Source organism: Paramisgurnus dabryanus, chromosome 20 (genome assembly GCF_030506205.2).
Source record: "Paramisgurnus dabryanus chromosome 20, PD_genome_1.1, whole genome shotgun sequence".
NCBI classification, from domain to species: domain Eukaryota; kingdom Metazoa; phylum Chordata; class Actinopteri; order Cypriniformes; family Cobitidae; genus Paramisgurnus; species Paramisgurnus dabryanus.
In genome coordinates, this window is record NC_133356.1 from 9,861,924 (window position 1) to 9,884,851 (window position 22,928).

A 22,928-nucleotide genomic window follows, 5' to 3' on the forward strand; every position below is an offset into this window, starting at 1 on the left:
GTGATATGCATGTATGTAAATACACCTGGTTAATAAATTATAATAAATAAATTAACAATTTGATTCCTCAAGTCAATTTTTTAAAAAATAACAATATAATGTTTTTACCCATGCAGCAACATTTTATGTAAATGTTATCTGTGTAAATACAGAATGAGTCCACACAAGCTTGCCTGAATGTCTACTGTAAATATTGCTTGTTAAAACAGATCAAAGAGTACAGTTTTAAGTGACATAGCAATATTTAAGGAATGCATTTAGTCCTGCAAATTATTCCCAAACTTTAATGAAATGTCATAATGTAAAATAATCCTCATTTGCCTAATGCAACACAGTACATGTTGTTCATTTTTTTTATGTCAGTGTGTAATGTGACCTAGACACTCATGCAGTAAATATTGTACATTCATCTTGTGCTTATTGTGTTTCATATGTGATCATTCGCCCTGTTTTCAGAGGAGGCCTCCGATTGCAGTGCATGATCTTTTTAATGATCTCAGAGATGGAGGCAGATTACTGGACCTGCTGGAGGTGATGAGTGGTCAGAGAATGGTGGGTGTATTACCTTACTCACTGATGATTAAACCTTCCCAGTCGTAAAATCTAGAAAACAGAGTGGCATTTGGCCTATATACTGTATAAAAATAAAGGTGCATGAAAGGTTCTTCACAACAATGTCAGAAGCATTTTTGGTTTCTCAAAGAACCATTCAGTCAAAGAAAGAAGCTTTTTTATTATAATTAGTTTTTAAACTGAAAGGTTCTTTGGTTTTTTATGAAACCATTCAACTAAAAATGGCTCTTCTATGGCAGGGGTTTTCAAACTGTGAGTTGGGACCCACTTGTTGCACAGTGGGATAAGGTGGGTTGGGCAAAGTCACTTTGCTGTTGTTGGGAATGATGCAAAAATAAGTTTAGTCCAATTAATGACTAGCAATTTTAATATGATATAACATCAATTATTTATTTCATTAAAGTCAGACAACTTCTTGTCTTCCTTCGGTCCTGTGACACGCCAACGCAACCTCACGTAATACGTCATCACAGAGGTCACGGATGACGTATTCGAAACTACGCCCCAGTGTTTACAAGTGTGGAGAAAGAGGACCGTTCTGACGTTGTTGTATGTCAAATGATACTAATTAATGTCTTTGTGTCAGTTTATTGTTTAAAATGGTCCGCAAATGTGCGTTTCATATATGTAACACGTGACCTTTCCACGTCATTACGCAATTACATAAGGTTGCGCTGGCGTGTCACAGGACCGGAGGAAGACGAGAAGTTGTGGTCTAAAAATGCATATTTTAAATTTTTCTTGCTAAAAATGACAATCGTTATACTAGATAAGACCCTTATGTCTCGTTTTGGATCATTTAGAGTAATTTTAAACTGCAATTTTAAACTGCATTAAAACTGTTATGTGTTGGGGTCCATTAAAGTCCATTAAAATGATACAAATCCTGGAATGTTTCCTTCTCGACTGAACAAAGAAAGACATCAACATTTTAGATGACAAGGTGATGAGTAAATTAACTGGATTTTTTAAAGAAAATAACTAATCCTTTAAAAAAATGATAAGGGAAATTAAAAACTACTATAGATTATACATATTTGAGGGGGGTCGCAAAATTAAGTTATAGTTTGGGAACCACTGGTCTTTGGCATCGTGAAGCACCTTTATTTTAACGGTAAAGATATACGCACACAAATATAAATACACGTATAAATACACAAATTGTATAATAAAACTGAATGCTACACTAAAAATTCTGTGTTTTTTAAAAAGAGAAAAGCCCAACCAACTGGGTTGTAATTTAACCTATGTTTGGTTGTTTTAACACATTGTTGGGTCAAATATAAACATTTTATGGGTTAATTTATCTGAGTTATAATTTAACCCAATGGTTGCCATTCTAGTGTAAAAAATAAGATTAATATAATATTATTTATTTCACACAATTGTATTCCACATTCATTTGAAATATTACAGGAAATGTACTGATAAACCAGTTGGTTAATTTTGGAACTAGACGTTCTGATCATTTTTCAACTTTTAAAATGTACATTGAATGATTTGGATAAGTGTCTGTGTAAATAAAATGTGTTTCAGAGCCGGGAGAAAGGCAGGGGGACGTTTCAGCATAGATCAAATGTTGAGAAAGCACTGGCGTTCCTCAAGAGAAAATCGGTAAGATGCAAGTATTTAAACTGGGAATGGTTGTTCTGTAAAATGCATTAACCTCGACACTAACCATAACCTCTGTGTTTTTTCTATATTTTGCAGATAAAACTGGTCAACATTAATGTCTCAGATATTATGGATGGGAAGCCTTCCATCATTCTGGGTCTGATCTGGACCATCATCATGCACTTCCATGTAAGATTGATGTGAACCAAAGTTGGGTCAAATCAGCTCGTAACACAAAAAACAAGACAACCTGATGAATTATACATTAATAAAAGGTGATATATGATTATTCTCTTTGCTCTTCTATCCTAGATTGAAGAGCTTGCAAGCACATTGTCCTTTAGTTCTCGGCAGTCGTCTATGGAGTCGTTGGCAAGTTTGGACTCTCGTTCGACAAGCAGCAGTGCCCGCAGCAGTCCAGTGCCACCCCGTGGTTCTCCCTTGCATGCCCGTTTCCGTGTTTCTGCCAAGAAAGCCCTGCTGCTGTGGGTGAGAGAGCAATGTCACAGGTGAGGAACATAAATCTGCCGTCGGGAATACGTTTCTAGGAACAGCTTTGTGTTGACGAAGTTCCTAATTTTAGTTGATTGACAGTCTGATGTAAAACCATTCTGTCTCTTTCAGGGCTGGTTGTACTCTGAATGTGAAGGATTTTAAGGGGAGCTGGAGAAGTGGGGTGGTGTTTCTGGCGATACTTCATGCTCTAAGGCCCAACTCAGTGAATCTGACTAGAGCCCGAACCAGAACCAACAGACAAAACCTGGAAGAGGCTTTTCAAATCGCTGAAAGAGAACTTCACATACCCAGACTGTTAGATCCAGCCGGTGAGGATGCAGTAAACAGTGTATTGGATTGTTATTTATTACCATATGACATAAAGTTATAAAACAGTTTTTGTATTGCAGATGTTGATGTTAGGGACCCAGATGAGAAATCTATTATGACTTATGTTGCTCAGTTTCTGCAGTACTCAAAAGAAACTTCTGTTTCTGATGAGGAAACACAGGTGAGTCCCACACAAAGAAATATTTGCACTTTATATAAACTTGAAGATTCTGTCATCATTTACTCACCTTCATTTTGTTCTAAACCTGTATGAGTTTCTTTATTTTGTAAATAAAAGATATTTCAATAATGACGGTAACCACACAGTTGATGGTTCCCATTGACTTCCATAGTAGGAAAAACAAATATTATGGAAGTCAGTGGGAATATTTTGTGTTTAACAGAATAAAGAAACTCATACAGGCTTAGAACATGTAAATTATAACAGAATTTTCATTTTTGGGTGAACTATCCCTTTAAGGAGGCGTACATGATGACATCATTTTCATTTTTTGGTAAACTATCTCTTAAAATGAATCATGTTACAATTATATTTTATGAATGACTTTTTTCGTGCCCTTTTTTATCATTGGCTTTCATCCTTTTAGGTTTTATTCTATTTGTAAGGACATTTTCATTTGTGCTACATTTATTTCCCTTTTAGCGTCTCGCATTTTAAATTAAAATGCTCACATGACTCTTTTTATATGTTTACATGTCTTTCACTTCTCTTCTGTATATTTTCTCTGTCTTTTCTCCTCTCGGGTGGTGGTTTAGTATCTCAGTTCTCCACAGTGCCTCTCTCCTGTCAATCTGCCGTCTGACTTTACTCCATCTATAGCTGCATCACCTCTAAGACAGGTATCTCACAGTCTTTTTGATTCAAATAAAGGCATTTCAGCACTTGTATTTTTTTCTAAATTATTTAGTGTGGTATTGGGTGTGTCATTACATTCTTTCCCTTGGTGCCAGGATGAGCAATATATGTCAATCAATATTATGTAAGGAGGTTGATTCAGGTTTGTCTGCACCGTTGGTACGGCAGTTTGCTGACATGTGGGTGAGAGTGATACTACTATCAATCACCCATAATTTCTTTGTTTTTGACAGGAAAACAATTTCGTTTTTAAAAAATGTACTATGTTCTTACCTCAACTTAGACAAAATAATACACACTTATCTTTTTTCAATGCATGCATCTAATCTTTGTACAGCGGGTCGTGAATGTGTAAGCATTTAGCCTAGCCCCATTTATTCCTTAGGATCCAATCAGGGATGGATTTAGAAGCCACCAAACACTTCCATGTTTTCCCTATTTAAAGACCGTTACATGAGTAGTTACACAAGTATGGTGACAAAAAATAAAACGTGGCGATTTTTTATGTGGATAAAAGTGAGAACTATATTGTATGGCGGAAGAGCACTTAATATTGACGGATGTTTGTGCGAGAGGGGGGAGTAGTTAGGAGTGATGATGTTACTGCGCGCCGAGGTCGAAGTGCTGCAAACTAAACATGAAAGTGTTTGGTGGTTTCTTAATGAATCCCTCTTTGGATCCTAAGGAATGAATGGTGCTAGGCTAAATGCTAACACATTCACGACATGGTGTACAAATATTAAGTGCACGCATTGAAAAAAATTTATTTGTCTAAGCTGAGGTAAGAACATAGTAAAATATTGAAAAACGGTGGTGTTCTCCTTTAAATCAAATCATAGGATCTCATTCTGTCACTGTGTTTAAACTCATTGGTTTTTACCTGAGATTAGTTTGTTTAAGGGTTTTTTCTCCCTAGGACTTTCCCAAAGGTTTTTTCTCCTAGGAGCTTTTTCAACCCCTAAGGAGTTTTTTTATGTAAAGCTACTTTGAAACAATTAAACAATTGTGAAAAGCGCTATATAAATAAAACTGAATTGAATTGACGTTCAGTAGAAAATCAGACACTAAAGAAATTATCTTAAAATGCACTATAATAATAATATTGCTGTTCAATACTCAAATTTCAATACTGATAAATGTGAAGTATGTTTTGTCTATAAGACTAAAAATGATAAAGGCAATGGTCACCTTACAATTTTTACTTGTCTGATCAGGCCCACCTGCTAATACCCTGTCCAATCAAATCAGCCCCTACTTCATCACCTGAGCCAGCTAGAGCAGCTGTCCCTGGGGTAAAATATCAACCCCCTTGACCCTTAAGATAACCCCTCTCAGTAACCATTTATTTGCATGTGTAATGTGCTGATGAACTCATCATCTTTCAATTATAAAGATAATCCTAGAGCTATTACAGAGCTAATCCATTAAACCAGCCTTTATAGAGATAATACCTGAAATTAAAGAGATTATCCATTTAAACCAGGTTTTACTAGATCTAATATAAGACTCATGGTACTTTACGGGAGCTTTTTAATTACACACATGCTGTGTAATTTTATTAACGTTTCACACAGGATAAATATCCTACACTACTAGCAATACTAAACTTTTGTTGTTTTACCGTTTACTGTGTATAATGTGAATAACTTCTGCACAGTTTAAATCCAAATTTAATTTACATTAATCCTAATTGTTAAAAAAGGTTTTTCTGTTGAAAACTTTTACAGCAATACCATAAACAACAAAATAAACAATAAAAAAGAAGGAATTCTTTAATAATTTTTTTTCCCTTTATCTTTTTAGTCATCAGCCAATCAGAAGGCTCAGGAGGTCACATGCTGGTTGGTTCAGGCCTATCAGGAGCTAATAGAGGGGTGGGACTCCACCGAGGGGGAGAGCTATGCTGAGAGATACCACGTAAGATCTGAATGTCAATAAATGTCTTGTGTAAAAAGTTTAGACTTTCAACCTCAAAGCTTTGTCACAGTCAACTGTAAACATGCCAGGCAGAATTATTTGATATATCTAGCTCATTAAAGCTAGGTTGATGTCAGGTCAGGTTGATCATTTACCTCCGACTGCACAAGTTAAATGTCCACGCTATTGACTCTAACTTAAACAAACCACTACATAAAAACTCATTAGATTTTTTTTGCAAGGGACACTTGAAGCACTTAATGGCCACTTTAAATGTACTGATTGATCATACTCCTCAATTAAAAGGTTTATAAGACTAAATGTTTCTTATTGAGCAAATATTTAGCAAGATCTGACTTTTCTATAGCATAGACACTAATGTACACATAAGTGGTAAACCTACTGTTTGCTGGGGACTTTATGCTGGGTTGTTTCCACCCATGGTTGGTTAACCACCACCCAGTATATAGTAGGTTTGTTTATGCTTCACGCAACCATGGGTTGAAACAACCCAGCAGTCTGTATTTGAGTAACACACTGTTTTATAATTTTATTTTTTGCCATTTGATCACATCATACCCTCTCTGTCACTCAAAAATTATTAAAATTATTTAAGTTGTACTGTACTTCTATTGTACAGTTACTTTAATAATCTAGAATGTGGTAAATTAGCGATACATATTTACTGTACACAGACACAAACATTTACATAAACTTTTTATAACGTCTAACTAGTCTAGTAACTTTTTTATTATGTTTTGTGTTGCCCTTATTTATACTCTTTCAGGACATTTCATACAGTATTTGCACTGGTTTTACTGTATGTGGCGATTTTATGTTTTTTTGTGTTAATGTTTAGGTCTTCCATACCTTCATTGTGTCCTTTAATGAGCAGCGGCGGCCTGTGATGCCATTACTAACAGCAATGAAGAGAACACCTCAGCTTAGCGCGGAGCAGAAAGCTCTCCGACAGGCCTGGGACACACTCGCTGAGAAGGTTAGCACACATAAACTTTTTAACACTTTGTGATTTCTTTATACAGGGCTTTATTTTGTGTTGAAATAAAATAAGATAATACATATTACAAATAAAGAGAAATATTGCAAATGTCTGAATGGTTGCTCTTGGCTCTTAAGACAAAATAATGCTTCCTCGTTTGTAAAGTTTCTTCGGATAAAGGCATTAAAGGTGCATTGAGTAACTTTTAGAAGGATCTCCTGACAGAAATTATTATATTGTTATATTATATTATCTCTTGAGAAAAACTATCAGTGGTTTATAGGGGTGTAACGGTTCGTGTATTCGAACCGGACCGTTTCGGTTCAGGGCTTTCGGCACGGTGCGCACGTGCACCGAAAGTATTTTGTGTGCGCCTGTGCGGAACATAATACGTGCGTTTCCGCACGAACATATTAAGTGGCGGAAGTCTCCGCGTTCAGCGCAAGTCTTCTGTCAAACATACAACATAATTCGGCCCGCAGAAAGATTTTTATTTACTTAGTTGTATATCCGTTTGATTATTGATGTAAACGTTTACGTGTCGTATCTAAAAGCGCATGTTAAACGCGTGTCAACGCGCTGCTTTGTTCTTTCAAAAGTGTGTGAGAGGATGCATGTCTTTCGTTGCTACGCATTCATGAGACGCGCTTTCTGTGACAGCAAGAATAAGGAATGCGTGATCAGATTTTTCATCTGCATATCACGTCAATCATATCATTGTCACAATGCGATCAGCTGGTCGGGACAGAGAAGAGCTGTAACCCGGGCTTACTCAGCTGTTACTCAGCTGCGGAGGGGTTCGTAAGTAAAGTCACAGCTTACATTGATGACACAAGCAAAGATTAGGAGAAACGTGCAAAAGATCAAAGATGGCTATGTATGCAGCTCACTAATCTCAAAATGAGTGTATAATAAGTATATCATCATGTTGCTTGCTATGCAGTTACACATAGAGCAGTAATATTATTTTTATACAGAGATGGTACATAGCCAATTCAATTCTGTGAGTTAAACAATCCAAAATAAATCAAAACAGAAAATTTTTAGTGGCAAAAATGTAGGCTAATAGTTCATAAATGTATTCAGGAATTGAATTTGTTAGTTCAAGGTTTTAGTAGAAAAAGTTTAAGAGAAGGTTAAGATAAGAGTTACCTTCTGTTATAAAATAATGTAAAAAATAACTTTGCAGTAGTATTTTATTTATTATTTTTTCATTTTATATATATTTTATACTTTAATAAAGTGTTTAAAAAAGTGTAAACAAATTGTAAAAAAAGTTTAAAGTAATAAACAACCTGCAGTTTAATGTTTGCATTTCTCCCTTACTGTACCGAAAATGAACCGAACCGTGGCTTCAAAACCGGGGTTCGCACCGAACCGTGATTTTTGCGTACCGTTACACCCCTAGTGGTTTATGAACTCCTTGTTTATGTTAGCCGTTTTTATCTACACCGTTGGTCCCCTTACATTGAAGTCGCCATTTTGCACTGCCATGTTTCTACAGTAGCCTTAAACAGACAAACTGCTCTGAAGAGCGTGTTTTGTCACAATGTTGTCTCAGACAATGACATGTTTGTCCTGTGGCGGCTAGCGTAGCGTCTCTATGCATTTCGAAAGTGAGAGGTGAGCTGTGGACTGAGACCCTAGTTAAAATTCACAATCTCACCGCTAGTTGCCACTAAAAAGCTACACAGTGAACCTTTAAATATCTCAATTGATATAGAGGTTTTTATATACATTCAAATATTGTGCTACTTAACACTGTGGTGTGTGCTATGTGCTTTGTGTAGCTGCACGAGTATAAAATAGAGCTGGACCTCAGTCTTCCATCCCCGCTGGACACTGTGGGTCGCTGGTTGTTGCGTATTGAAGAAGTTTTATCTACTGAAGAGGACGATTCACTGGATCATGCCCGAGCTGCGGAAGAAGCCCGCGAGAAACTTGAACTCCTAAAGGTTTAACTTTTTGTTCTAGTAGTTAATACTATTATGACTGGCATTATCAATATCTATTTTTAGTAATTTGTCAGATAATAATTTAATAAGTTGGACTGTGTGAGATTATTTGCTGTCCATTTACCTTTGACCTGCAGTGGGGACGTCTGGTCCCCATGCATCAGCATTTATCATGTGCACATTTTAATTTAATTACAAAAACAGTCTGTGTAAAAAAATTAATACATTGAATTACCATAAAACCCTAAAATACACTGTTTTTATTGATGAGAATAAAATTAACTATTATTATGTACTGTATGCCCATTTCTGCTTATTTGTATACCTGAAGGTGTGTTTGGAGGAGATGCCACACCATATCAAGAGGTTTAGCGCGTTTCCAAACACAGATGAATTTGGAGAGACATTGGTGCCGAAAGATAAGATGGATGAGATGAAGAGAAGGTTTGTTTATTTAGACAAAGCGTCCTATTGGGAATGAAAAAAGGAAATTTGTTTCTGATTACATGAAAAAATTGTACTCTACTTACATTTTTGATGTATATGTCAATTTTCCAGGTTTACCAGTGTCCGTGTAACAGCCAAATATCACAGTATTAAGCTGGAGTATCAAGAGCGAAGGCACACAGTGTTGGACCTGCTGAGTCAACTTAACATTAAATTGCGTTCTTGGAAAAGAGCCTATATTTCCCAGGAGTCTGTTCATGTGCTGATGCAGGACTGGAATGTGAGTGAGAATTTTGTTGCAGATTTGAGACATCTAAGTATAATTGTGAAATAATGCTGTTTGGTGTAAAAGAAAACATTACAATTGATGCTCTTTTAGGAGACTGTGAACAAACAGGAGCTGAACTCTTTGCTGGATGGAGCCCTTCGTAGACTCAAACAAATCGCCAGCAAATACACCAGCAAGGCTGCTTTGGGTAGTACACATGTGCTTCACATATGGAGTGCTATTTATATGAGTTTGTGCCTATGTAGATTAAGTTAGGATGCTGCTAAAAAGTTAGAAAGCTTGCTTGGAAACAATGTCATTTAAATGGTCATATAAGAAACAGTGTCACTTTAGTGTTGAAATTGTTCTTTCCTTGAATATTATTTTGTAAAAATTGTTGTTCAGTTAAGCAATTAACTATTATTGATTTGATCCTGCAGCTGAAAACTCTGGTCAGGTAAATCGTCAGGTGTCGGAATTGGAAGCGGATGTGGCAGCGACTCTGGAGGGTGTACGGATGGTGAAGGGAACTATCGGACGTGTGCTTGGGGCGTGGGACTCTTACTCTGACACGTACACATCACTCTACGCGTGGATGGAGCAGGGGCCACATGGTCACCGACATGGACAGATATCAGGGGTGAACACACTTGCATATACATTGAAAAAATATGCGCATGGATCCTACAGTATCTTGGCCTAATCTGATAAATAGATTTACAGAGTACATTATTATTAGTTAAACAGCTTGTTTTTTAAGGGGACCTATCATGCAAATCTGACTTTTTCTATGTTTAAGTGCTATAATTGGGTCCCCAATGCTTCTATCAACCTAGAAAATTTGAAAAATAATAAACAAGTAGCTTAGTTTCGGTAAACCATTATCTGCAAGTATGTAAAAAAATAGGTCATCAAATTTGGCTCCCCTTTTGATGTCAGAAGGGGATAATTCTGCACTATCCAACAACGGCACTACCATTTAGTGCACAAATCAGCTCATTTGCATTTAAAAGGACTAACACAAAATGGCACATTTTTGCTCACACTTACAAAATGGCAATTTAAACATGTTATAATAAATTATTTATATGGTATTTTGAGCTAGAAATTTACATATTTACTCTGGGGACACCCAAAAAAGTATTGTGAAATGCCCCCTTAAAAAGTTTCAGGTGTGTTTGTGCTATTAGCATCACCAAACAGAATTGCAAAAAAAGTGACTTAATGATCTGATTAAACAGAGGTGGCCAAACAGATACAGTAGTGCCATTCTAGACTCACACTTTTTGTTGAACTAAAACCAACTGTTTTGATAGTGAACCATAACCTTAGTGGATACACTGTTCTTGAAAACCAGCCTATAAATGTCTTGTTGTAATAAAGGGTTAATGTTACATCAAAAACATTACAGACTTTAAAAAGTTTATGTAAATGCTGTTATACTTTATAACATTATCTTGCATTGGTTCCCCAGGTTACCTTATCGATGATGTCCGAGTGGAGCTCTCGCCAAACTCATCTGAATGAAGTTGGCAACTTCCTGATGGAGGTCACAGACCCACAGACTAGTCGTGCCATTTCGGATGAACTTTGCAAGATAAATCTCCTCTGGGCTGACTTTGCCAAAACAACACAGTTTGTGAGTCACCCATTATGTTCAAACCAGAAATACAAATGTATAAATTGTGTCCCTCTTAACTTGAAAGAAGTTTTGTCAAAATGCACCGGACAGACAGTCCAGCAAATAGTCGAAGTGTACATTATTTATAAGTAAGTTGTATGTTCCAGGCATTGACTGAGGAGCCCAGCATTGACCCATCTAGTGCTCAGACAGTTCAAGCCCTGATAAGAGAGGCCACACAGTTGCTGAAAGAACCTGTGGAGGTTCTTTCTGTACCACTACGAATTTACACCAAGAGACTGCAGGTATGCGCACACATTCACTTGTACTCACACAACCACAGAATTTATGAATTTCAGTTTACTGATTTTGTGACTTCTCATTTAGGTCATCCAGAATTTAAACATTATTTAATCAGGTCTGATTTAAATGTCTTATAGTTTATGATGAAGAAAGTAAAGGATGTGGATCTTGAGGCCCTCACTCCATCTTTAGACTGCTCCCGTGAGACCCTAAGCAAACTTCAGCAGGCCATCCCTGAGGTATATAAAACATCAATGCTCTCTTGCTATAAGACAGACATGGATCAATTTTATTTTTCATCATATACTGTATACTTGTGTGGCTGTATATTCAGGTGTTGCAGACACTCTGTGAGGCTGAACAGGTGTGTGATGAGTTGCGTTTGAGTGTAAGCGGTTTGTTCTGTCGACTGGCTGAACTCTTACACTGGGAGACTGAAGCCAGAGAGCTTTACCAGGTCCTAAAGGAGGAAACACACAGGACCCGGAGAAGAGGACAAGACCCCAGAGTTCGTGTGAGTATAGTTATTCTTAAACTGGTGGTCTGTAAAGGTCTACATGTTTATTGGGTAATAAAACTTTAATTTGAAAGTTGTCAATACATTTTGGAATTGTTAAAATGAGGATATTTTTAAGAAACATTTGTACTCAAAACTTTAGAGGTAGTTCATGACCGCTCTCAGATTTGGGGTGCTAGGTGATCCGCAGATTTAGTGTAACTGCTGTTTTACTATTGTCTGCCACCTACAAACTTTAAGAGCCATAAAACCCTAAATATGTTTAGTTTTCATGTACGCTACATGCACGCTACATGCACAAAGTGACTAACTATTTCCTCTCTTTCCCTCTTTACTGTCTTTACCTCTCATTTTATTTATCTTTCCATAAAGCTGTTGATTTCGAGGGGGTTACAGTTGGAAGGTCAGGTGGTAATGGAGGAACAGGATTTGCAGGTTATGGTGATGACAAGTCAGAAAAATTCCCCACTTCAGTATCTCATCGCATCCAACATGCAGGACAGGGTCCGCGCTGCTGTCGAAAAGTCGCAGGTTTGTCCAGTGCTTTTAGAATAACAGTTAACACTCTAAAATGCTAATATATATATATATATAGGTATGCGCTTAAACAGCACTTTTTCAGTAATTATGGATTAACCTTGGAAAATCTCAACAGGAAGCAGTAGGAATGTTGAGCTCTTTGGGGGTTTCCAGAGACAGAAGCCCTGCTAGAGATGAACCACCTCCCAAGATCTTTGTCCAACCTCGGGAGACACAAGAAGAGCCCAAAACTCAGAAGTCCCAAACAGTCAGCTCATTCCAGCCCTTTCCCTCAAGTGCTCCTGGCCTAAGTGACCCCCAAGATACAGTCAAAGTTCAAGTATCCTCTCAAATATTCTTGGATGTAACTTCCCAAGCTATAGGCTTCGAGCCCAAGCCATCTAGTGAGCCTGTGCCCATGATTGTTGTAGAAGAGTGTGAAAAAGAGAAAAGAAGTCCTCAAGGGCACCCCAGTGGGCAACAGGAACACTCCCATGCCCAGCTCACTGAAATTAAGTCACAAGAGGTTGTCCAATCTCAAACAAGAAAAGAAATTCTCTCAAGGCAGCGTGAAGGAAAACAATCTTTATCACAACGTGTGACTCAACAACAGTCAGACATGCAGAGCCAGTTGCAAAAGGAAACTCCAGTCACTGCCCAACAAGCTCAACAGAAAATGCAACAAGCAGCACCACAAGTTAAAAATAAACAACAATTAGCAGAGCAGCCGAAAAAGAAGCCTCAGCATGAGAAAAGGTTCATTTCCTCTGTACAAAAACAACAGGTAGTTCAGGAACAAACACCAGCCCTGCCACAGTCTCAGGTTAAACCAGAGATGCAGGTAGTTCAGGTACAAACACCAGCTCTGCCACAGTCTCAGTTTCAACCAAAAATGCAGTTACAGAGTGAGGGTGCAAGTAAACATCAAGCTCCAAATAACCAGCAGATGAAACAAAGGAAATCTCAGGCACGGAACAGACCTTGGCTTCAACAAAGCGGTAAATTAGAAAGTGTTACCCAACATCCGGCTCAAGTGATGCTCTCTCAGTCAGAGCCACAAGACAAAAGTCTAGTCAGTCCTAAAGCATCACCACAGACAGCTGCTACTATGTCACCTGTGGCTCTGGGAGGCTCATGTTCTGTTCAGTCTGCTCAAGGTGCGATTCATGTGCAGTCACAAAGCATTGTCCAGAGTAAGGCAAAACAGCTAAAACAACTACAACCAGTTGCACAACACCAACCCCTTGTAGGGGCACAAAAACTACCTCAAACTACTCCAACAACTTCAGCACCACCAGTGACCCAAAAACAACCACAACAGCCAGTTACAATTCATCAGGTATTGACCCAACAACATCAAACCTCTATTTCAAGTCAAGCTCAAATAACATCACAAAAAGCACACCCCATTGCACCTATTCAGCAACAAATGCAACCTCAAACACAAAGTGTAATATCAAAGCAACCTCAAGTGTTAATTCATAAACAAACACAACAACAGTCTCTGGCTCCCATGGAGCCTCGTGTTTTGGCCCAGTGGCAACAACAACCGACCCAGTCTCCTTCGCTGCCCCAACCACAAAGATTTCCAGTGTCTCAAGCAATGCCCCAAGCCACTAACAGATCAACAATCCAACAGCAACCAGTATCTATTCAATCCCAAGTAATGATGCAGAGGCAACAATCACCACAGATTGTAGTTCAGATTCAATCCCAGCAACCCTCACAACTATCTCAGTCTGTGATTCCCCCTGAACCCAAAAGGTCAACTCCCATACCACCCAGAATCATCTCTATGCCTCAGCCTCAGGCATCCCTCTATTCTCAAGGCCAAATTTTAGGTCAACCCCAGGTCAAAGAACAGGGCAGTGCACAGTTTATGATTCAACCACAAGGGCAACATCACTGGGTTTTCAGTAAACCAGAAAGTCTCACCCAAACTTACAGTCAACCCCAAGGACCTATTCCTGTCTCTTCCCAAATGCAGCACCAGGGCCATTTCCAAAATTATCCCCAATCTCAAAGTGTCCATCCAACTCAGACTCAGCAATGGCCTCCAATAGCACAAGGCATAGTGACCCATACCTACTCAACTTGCCAAACTTCAGGTCAGGTACAAACCCAACCTCAAATCCCAGTTTACACTAAAGCCCAGCCACAGCCTCTGCAGTGGCCCTCTCCTGGACCTGAATCATTGCCACATCCTTATGGACAGATAAGACCCCAAGGTCCAATTCACCCTATGGTTCCTTCCCAGCACTGGAGGCCTGTCACTCCGGGATACTCTCAAGCTGAGATTCAAGGACAGGGACCACGTCCTCAGTACCCCCAATATCAAGGTCTACAGAGACCACAGAGCTCTCAACAGCAGTGGGATTCTGTTCGTACAGAACATCAGACTCAAGTCTCTTCCCAGATGCAAGGTGTTCCTCAGCCTGTAGCTCCATGGAATCACCCATCATCACAAGCATCAACACAAAGTACACAGCAACCTCAGCAACAACTTGGTCCATCTAAGACAGATACCCCACCTAAAAACCAAGTAGTCCAGACCCAACTTCTGTCCCAAGTCACAACGAAGCTCGAAGTATTAGTACAGGAACCATCACAGCAGCAGCCAACTACTCGAGTTAAGCAGCCAGCACTTGCCCTGGCACCCCCTCAAACCTACACAGAAGCTTATTCAAAGGCACAGGCGTTGGTTAGGAATAGATTTGAGGAAGCAAAGCACTGTCTTCAAGAACACATTCTCGAAGCTGTCACTGTATTCAAGGAGAAGCAGTTGACAGATGAACAAGCATTAGTCAAGGAGGTTAGTTAATTTTAGACACTCATTATTTTGATTTGTTGTGCCATTTATCAGTAACACAAAATATATATTGTACTTTTGGGATTCAGAGAAGGGAAAAAGTTTCAATTTCTGAAGTGCATGTATGGTTTGTTTGTTTGTTTAGGAGACATTAAGGGCTCTTGACACTGAGCTCCTTGAAGAGTTCATGAGGGCAGCTGAGGGGATGGAGGCTTTCTGCACCCCATCAGAACTAAGAGACATGGAGTTTTTCACCCATTCTGTTAGAACACAGTGGGAGGTATTTGTGTATTAAAATCTATTCCTGTGTTCATCTGTTGTGTGACTTGTGATGTTTTAAAAAATATATATCTAACAGATCTAACAGAAATGCTATGCACTGTTTGTGTGTGAAGTTTGCTTGCTCTTGTTTGTTTCATTTCATTATTGTTTTCAGGCTATACGAGCTCAAATGTCAGAATATTTGAGGCAACTCAGATATGAGATAACCCGCCAGCATTTTAACCGCATAGTTGAGACATGTGAGATGCACTTTATGAGACAAAAACTCAACCATACACCTGAACCAATGACAGAATCAAAAGAAGAGGTAAAGTTTTTTGTTCATGCTTGCAGAGCATGAAGAGACATCATTGAATGGGTGTGGGGATGAATTCCTCCTGGCTGCATTAACATTTCTTTCTTGATCTTTTCTCTATTTGACATTTATTGTATTTGACATTCATTGTTAGGCTCCATTAGACCCTGACTCTTACATTTTTGTTGTTTATCCTCTTAACCAGTTTACAGTACCAGTCTCTCTCTGTCTCTCTCTCTCTCTCTCTCTCTCTCACACACATTGAAAATACTGTAGTGAGACAGTAATAATATATATGGGCTTAATGATTTTTTTCCTCTCTGTACCTGCAGGCCTGTTTTTCGGCAGATGGCAGTCTGGCACAGGCAGGGCAGCATCTGGAAGCTCTGAAGGAGTTGTGTGATACACTGAGCCCTGAGGATGCACACAGGCTTGCACAGGCCCAACTTAAAGAGTGCGAAAGGAGACTCGCTGCCATCCAGCGGCAGTTTAGTGGAGATCAAGACACACCTTCACCAGACAGCAGGTAACCAAGGAAGGTTATTGTAGGTTGCTCCACTGAAAACTCATGCTGAAACCTGCTGTTTCTGTCAGATATCTTGCATTTATGCTGTAATATAAATTAATGTCTTCTGTTTGACATTTCACTCCCTTTATTATATTTTACCTTTTCTCACTGCCTTATAGTTTACAAATGGACCAAACAAAAGAGCCACCTGCTCAGAAAGCACAAACGGTCCCACCATCCGCTGAGAAGCCCAAAGAGGTTATTGTTACAGAGGTATTTCTTTTCAAAGACAAAATGTGAATTTGCTGGATGTTGTTACTGCTAAAAAAGATATTAACCAACATAAACTGGTTTAGCTAGTCACCCAGACTGATCATCTGACATAAAAGACCCCTCTAAAACCAGAAAATCTGCATGACCAGACTGGGGACACAGAAAACCAAAACTGTGTTTGTGTCTGTACTGAAAACAAGACAAAATACTAAGAAAGTCATTTTTTGCAGTGTACTGACTGTGCAATTTGTTTTAGGCGGCCACAGCAGTCAGCCCCCCACAGCCACGAACTGTGGAGAAGAGAGAAATAGCGAAACAAACAAGTGTGGAGGAAGACAGGTATGGAGAGAAATAAACAAGAAAAGTTTAAGTGTGTTGTTGTACACTATGTGTTTTAATTCTGGTTTACACTTGGTATTAAAGGACAAGTTCGGTATTTTACACTTAAAGCCCTGTTTTCAGATTGTTTATGATTGAAATAGAACGGTTTTGACTGAAATTTCGGCATATGAGGCTGGCCCGAGAATTTTTCGGGTGTTTCTTGTTTCACCTCCACCCTCTATAATGGCTATATAGGTGCACTGGAACAATCCTTTCTAAAATGCATTAAACTTTCATTTACAAAGACGTGAAACTCACCAAGTGGTCAGGGGTGTTCACTGATATGCTCACACAAAAATCGCTGCAAAAGATGCTTTCCAACAGGTGTTTTAGCATTCGTTGTAAACTTGTGAAACAAACGCCTCACACCCGTATATTCTTCCGTTGAGAGCTTGAATAATAGACACTCCAGGCCAGTTGGTGGCGATAATCCGCCTTTGCCAATTGCAAGAATACAAACAACGTTCCCGGCGCGGAGTAATACAGTACGGCCCTGTCCCAATATTCACACTAAGCCCTAAGGTCTTCCTCGAAGTGGACACTTGTTGAAAGTGCAGTTAGCAGAGTAAGTGCGCAAGGGCACGAAGCGATGAAGAGCAGAATTGGGACAGTTTGGCACACGTCACTATCTACGTCACTTCTGTTGTGATCTGGGGCTGGATTCACGAAAACAAAATAGGAAAGTAGTTTAGATAAATTATAAGAAGTTCGTAAGAATGTTTCTAAGTGCAATTCTCAAACACTTCTTAATATTCACAAATATTTACATAAGAATATCTCAAATGTTTGTCTTAAGAGTAAAATGACAAGCTTTGAAATGAATTATTCTACCCTGCTCATTAGGTTATCCGTCAATTCATCTTTTTACCACCTTGTAATCATTAACGCGATATATACTACATAAATGAGTGATGTATTAAGACTGTAGAAGATGCAATTTGCTGTTGCAACAGAGACCACTGTATGAAGGCGGTGCAGAGAGTAAATATCATTCCCTAATCTCTCAATCGGTCCATCCTGCGGGTGCTTCACTCCATGTGCCCGGTTCTATTTCCCACACGTCCGCATGACAGAGATGGACGCGGAGGGTGGTGAAGTTTGCCCGGGCTTTCGGAGCGTTCGACTCACATGGCGGATCGATTGCTGGTTTGAGTCCCACTCAGAGCGTTTTGCAGCTGTTAGTAATTTAATGTACTATAAAGTAAAATGTTAGCTAATATTATCACTAATACTTATCTATTTGTGACACAATAACTGAAGTTAGCCATTAAACTCTATTATTTTAGGAGTATGAAATTCCTCATTAAACTAATTTTTGTGAAGTAAACATTTTAAATGTTTTCCCTCTGAGTTTTGCCGGCGTCCGACCATAGCAACCGTTTTGCTCACTCATTGGTTAGCTGTTCGAAATGTCAGGACACCACAAGGATTCTGGGTAATAGCCCATAGCAAAGTGCGATTTGATGCGCACTTGCGAAAGGGGTGCATTAAGTGCACTTATGATCACCCCTGGAGAGCACCATTAGAGAATCGGGACACCCTACGGTCTTGCACCCATTAGCGAGAGCGCGCATTGAGGGGCACAAGGGCAGAAGTGCGTATATTGGGACAGGGCCTACCTCTCAGCACATCTAATACAAGTCAATGGAGTTGGACAAAAACTACGATAAAACCTGTTGGAAAGCATCTTTTGCAGCGATTTTTGTGTGAGCATATCAGTGAACACCCCTGACCACTCGGTGAGTTTCACGTCTTTGTAAACGAAAGTTTAATGCATTTTAGGAAGGATTGTTCCAGTGCACCTAAACAGCCATTATAGAGGTGGGAGGAGATCCAAGAAACACCCAAAAATTCTCGGGCCAGCCGCATATGTCGAAATTTCAGTCAAAACTGTTCTATTTCATCATAAACAGTCTGAAAACAGGTCTTTAAGTGTAAAATACCGAACTTGTCCTTTAAGATGTGTGGCTGGGCAAAAAAAATAAAAAAAATAAGATTTGATCACAAGTGGACAACGCTAAGACAGGTATAAACGGTTTCAGAATGTTTTGAGCTTGTCCACTTCAGACCACATTCAGAGGTAGTTGAAAAAACTTTCGACCAAATTGCTTTTGTGGTGTAAATGCGCATGTGGTTGAATGTGTGCGAGCAGCCACGAAAGACCTATTTATCTAATCTGAGGTACTGGGCACTATGTTTTACATCTTTTCTGACTTCTAGACAGAAAGTACACACAGTGTACATCGCTATCTTTAGGCTTTCATTGATAAAACTAAAGCAGCTGATCTCCGCGTCTTTCTTTAGTTTCATTTTGTGAGCGTGTGAAAGTTGCGCAATCTTATTTCATCAATTGTGCTGAAATATCAGAGAAAGCTCTTACATATACATGTACAAAACACTGTGCAGGCTGTTGTGCTTACAACACAAACGTTTAAACGACAGCAGAGGGACTCGCACACAGTCTCCACAGATCATCCCCTCACAGTAATCAGGACAGAAGTGGTCGAACGTAGAAAAAAGAGACAGATTTAAATACCAGGTGTAAACAGAATGTGTCTCTCTCGTCCACTTGTGATCCGATCGACAAAAACACATCCTAATACCAAGTGTAAACAGCCCCTTTGATACAGTTCAATGGATGTCTCTTATGTCAGGAAAATGGCTGTCCTTTACGCAAAAGCATGTTGCACACAGTAATTCCGGTAAATTAAGAACATAGTACAATATTGAAAAACGGTGGTGTTTTCTTTTAAAAAACTCGGAAGTATTTTGTGAGAATCTTCAATACAGTTTAGTTCTTGGCCTTTTCAGGTACCGCAGCTGCAGGTTTGCACTGTTGACTCAGCTGAACAGGAACGAGCAATGCATGCTGGGAGATCGTCCTTCAGAATCAGTCACTCCCACAGACCTGCAAAAACGCCACAGAGAATTAAAGGTAATGCAAAAATAAAAGATTTCACAAAAATTGTTGCTCTTTTTTTGGGAGATATAATCATTATAATTTTTAGAGCTCTATTTTGTTTATTTGCAGTGCTAAAAACGTACCAATGTCCACCTTTTAAACCTTAAAAATAAAGAAACTTAATTTGTGTTTAAAAAGCAGGTTGATTTCGTCAAATGGCTAAATTGTGTTTTTTGCCCAGCCCTGATATGTTTGTTGTGTTTTTCAGTCTTTGTGGGACGAAACAGAGTCATTGTGGAAGGATTATGAAACACTGTGCATGCAGTCTGTACAATTTAAAGACCGCACTGCTGAACAGGACCGGACTGAGCTCACTGTCAGGTGGAGAGATCAGAGGTCACAGTTACAGCGCAGGTGCGTTTGCATAAAAAAAAACATTTTCCTAGTTTAAACAATCGGCCAAAAAGGTTTCCGAGAAAATGTCATGTGGCCATGCTGTTTGTATTTGTAGTTTCATTTTTTAAATCCAATTTTTCTCTGCACTCCATCAGGGTGGATTCACTGGGAGCAGCACTGGAGCTCATGGACTCAATTAAGCAGAAGATTTCTGAGGTTTCTGAAAGGCTGGACAAGTTCATCAAAGTACCTAAAGACATTAAGGGATACACACTAGCCAACCCTGCCATATTGAGAGATGTTAAGGTATGAGATATTTGTGTTTATGTATTTAGAGATTCATTTTATTTATAATTTGTAATTCCATTTCAACATCCCGCCGGAAGTGATTTTTAAAAACTCAGTAATGGATTTAGCAGCAACTTGAGAATGTTGATGTCATTCTCCATCCTCTCATTTTTTCTAAATGCCTGACTGTTTCACTTTTAGGATTTAGACGAAAGTATCCAAGCAGAGATGGATCGTCTCTCTCGATTCGACTCTGAGCCTAGTCATCTGGACCTGCGTGACCGGTCACCTCTCACTCAAGTGGTTCTGAATCACAGATCCAGCCTGGACCACCTCAGACAACAAGTGCGCAAGAGTGACGCCGCTGCCCGTGCCCTCGAACGTTTCCTCATGTCCCTGCGCACCGTCGAGCTGGATGTGACTGCTGTGCAGAGCGCCCCCAGCAGTGATGCTGCGGTACTGCAGGACAGCAGATCTAAACTGGCACTCATCAGGAAGGGAGTCAGCAGCCTCAATGATAAGGCTCCACAGCTAGACCAGCTCTTGGGTGGAGCACAGCTCGACGTGACCCAGGACGGCAGCCCTGTTTCCTGCCTGGACATGGTGGGGGTCCTGGTGCGCAAAGTGGAGGAGGTAGATGACAGGTTGATTATTCGACAGAAGGATCTTCAGAAGGAACAGAAGAGCCAGGGATTTGGTCTGAGGAGAAAGACAATGCTGGCTGAGCTGAGGAAGGTGCAAGGGGCAGCAGAGAAACAGGGACTGAAGGATCCCACCTTGCCAGCCGTACAGCACAGGTATGAATGATTCTTACTTAGATAGATAGATTTGGATTAGGAAACTTATGAATATAGGTAATGTGTGTTTACTGCTGTAAATGGATCTGACATGTACAAATGTTCATCTATAATACTGAATTAATGATTTATTGACACTAAGTTTTATTATTTTATTATTAGAGGATGTGTTTATTCATTTTTTTCTCTACCTTTGATTCTACTGTATGTATACATCTATATCCAGGATGCGAGCGCTGTCCGATCTTGAATCTCAACTAAATTCACTTCGCCCGGAATACCAAAGCATCAGGATGGCTCTGTCTGAACTCTCCTCACAGAAAGAGGAGCCTGATCCAGCAGAGGAGGAACTGAAATCCCTTTGGGATGAGACAGAGAGATCTGTATCTGACAGGTAGGTTGATGCTTTTTTTTTTTGTTTACAAAACAACCAATTTATGTTTCACAAAAGGTTCTTTGTTTTGGAAAATGGTTCGCCAGTGGTTTTTTGGTGTGCGGCTCCACTTGTGTACGGTGCATCCCTTTATGGCCCCCCAAAAGAAAATTTATGACATAAAACATTCCAAAAATTAAAATGTAATTAAACAAAACATATTCCATCATACAATGTGATGCTGTTGGTTAGCAGCTTAATTTTTCGGAGGTTTCATTACACAGAATGTATGATAAATTAATGTATTTTATAAAATGAAATTTAACTGGGCCCTCCCTGGCCCCATCTCAGGGCCCCCAGTTTGAGAACCACTGCGTTAGACTATAAAAAGTTATGAAATAAATGGTTCTTTAACCTTTGACTGAACAAAAAATTGTTCTTCAATGGCATCACTGTGAAGAAGGTTACAAGCACCTTTTTTTATGTATTTATATTGTTCTGCTTATTGTTTGTGGTTAAGAATGCCGCAGGGGTTACATATTTTTGTAGGCAATACCCTGGAAGCGAGTTGGTATTTTAACCTTGGGTTCACACCAGCCGCGTTTGAGGTAGGGGTGGGCGGAATGACCAAAAATCTATTTCACGGAATGAGTCATTTTATTTCACGGAACGGAATATTTGACAGTATACATGTTTTCAGTTTATATTGTTTTTTGATGATTAAAATGTATAAAAATACACCACTCACTATAGCTTTTAACTAAATGCTCACTGCAGTTTTAAAATATGAGGAATTTAAAGTTAATAATGTTAAAGTGAAAATGCCCAGAAGATAACAACAGCTAAGTCTTGATTAGACAGAATCTTGTTTTTAATTGAGTTATTAATTTTATAGACTATTGAAGCTATAGTATGGCTTCATTGTATTTTGTATTTATGCATACATTACATTAAACATATGCAATATGTAAAATGAACAGGTATAAATATATGCAAAAACCTACAGACAGGATAAATACCTGTATATGAGAGAAGAAGCTCTAGATATTATAAATGTGACAGGTGCTATGATGTGATGATCATGAAGTCTGTTTTAAGGTCTTGACGCCCTTTTCTTTCTATTAGACCTTAACATTTGCATCTCTTTCTCGTCTTTCCGATCAAATATGTTTGTATAAGCAAATGGCG

General features: G+C 39.0%; 1 protein-coding gene across 12 annotated transcripts in view; it reads left to right on the forward strand.

Annotated features, from left to right (window-relative positions):
* Positions 1 to 22,928, forward strand: part of syne2b (spectrin repeat containing, nuclear envelope 2b) — a 133,075-nt gene that overhangs the window by 8,258 nt on the left and 101,889 nt on the right. For 8 of the 12 annotated variants that reach the window (XM_065296294.2, XM_065296298.2, XM_065296299.2 and 5 more), the window contains exons 4-34: positions 457 to 552; positions 2,110 to 2,187; positions 2,284 to 2,376; positions 2,500 to 2,696; positions 2,812 to 3,011; positions 3,093 to 3,193; positions 3,790 to 3,873; positions 5,104 to 5,181; positions 5,693 to 5,806; positions 6,666 to 6,803; positions 8,597 to 8,761; positions 9,093 to 9,205; positions 9,320 to 9,488; positions 9,588 to 9,684; positions 9,917 to 10,116; positions 10,951 to 11,115; positions 11,265 to 11,402; positions 11,538 to 11,639; positions 11,735 to 11,914; positions 12,290 to 12,448; positions 12,573 to 15,248; positions 15,391 to 15,525; positions 15,682 to 15,834; positions 16,155 to 16,348; positions 16,510 to 16,603; positions 16,860 to 16,942; positions 19,796 to 19,919; positions 20,155 to 20,300; positions 20,438 to 20,588; positions 20,772 to 21,367; positions 21,594 to 21,761. In XM_065296294.2, coding sequence (XP_065152366.1) covers positions 457 to 552; positions 2,110 to 2,187; positions 2,284 to 2,376; positions 2,500 to 2,696; positions 2,812 to 3,011; positions 3,093 to 3,193; positions 3,790 to 3,873; positions 5,104 to 5,181; positions 5,693 to 5,806; positions 6,666 to 6,803; positions 8,597 to 8,761; positions 9,093 to 9,205; positions 9,320 to 9,488; positions 9,588 to 9,684; positions 9,917 to 10,116; positions 10,951 to 11,115; positions 11,265 to 11,402; positions 11,538 to 11,639; positions 11,735 to 11,914; positions 12,290 to 12,448; positions 12,573 to 15,248; positions 15,391 to 15,525; positions 15,682 to 15,834; positions 16,155 to 16,348; positions 16,510 to 16,603; positions 16,860 to 16,942; positions 19,796 to 19,919; positions 20,155 to 20,300; positions 20,438 to 20,588; positions 20,772 to 21,367; positions 21,594 to 21,761 — 7,187 coding nt within the window. The remainder of the gene's footprint in view (positions 1 to 456; positions 553 to 2,109; positions 2,188 to 2,283; positions 2,377 to 2,499; positions 2,697 to 2,811; positions 3,012 to 3,092; positions 3,194 to 3,789; positions 3,874 to 5,103; positions 5,182 to 5,692; positions 5,807 to 6,665; positions 6,804 to 8,596; positions 8,762 to 9,092; positions 9,206 to 9,319; positions 9,489 to 9,587; positions 9,685 to 9,916; positions 10,117 to 10,950; positions 11,116 to 11,264; positions 11,403 to 11,537; positions 11,640 to 11,734; positions 11,915 to 12,289; positions 12,449 to 12,572; positions 15,249 to 15,390; positions 15,526 to 15,681; positions 15,835 to 16,154; positions 16,349 to 16,509; positions 16,604 to 16,859; positions 16,943 to 19,795; positions 19,920 to 20,154; positions 20,301 to 20,437; positions 20,589 to 20,771; positions 21,368 to 21,593; positions 21,762 to 22,928) is intronic. The other 4 variants (XM_065296297.2, XM_065296303.2, XM_065296300.2 and 1 more) reach the window with 4 other exon arrangements.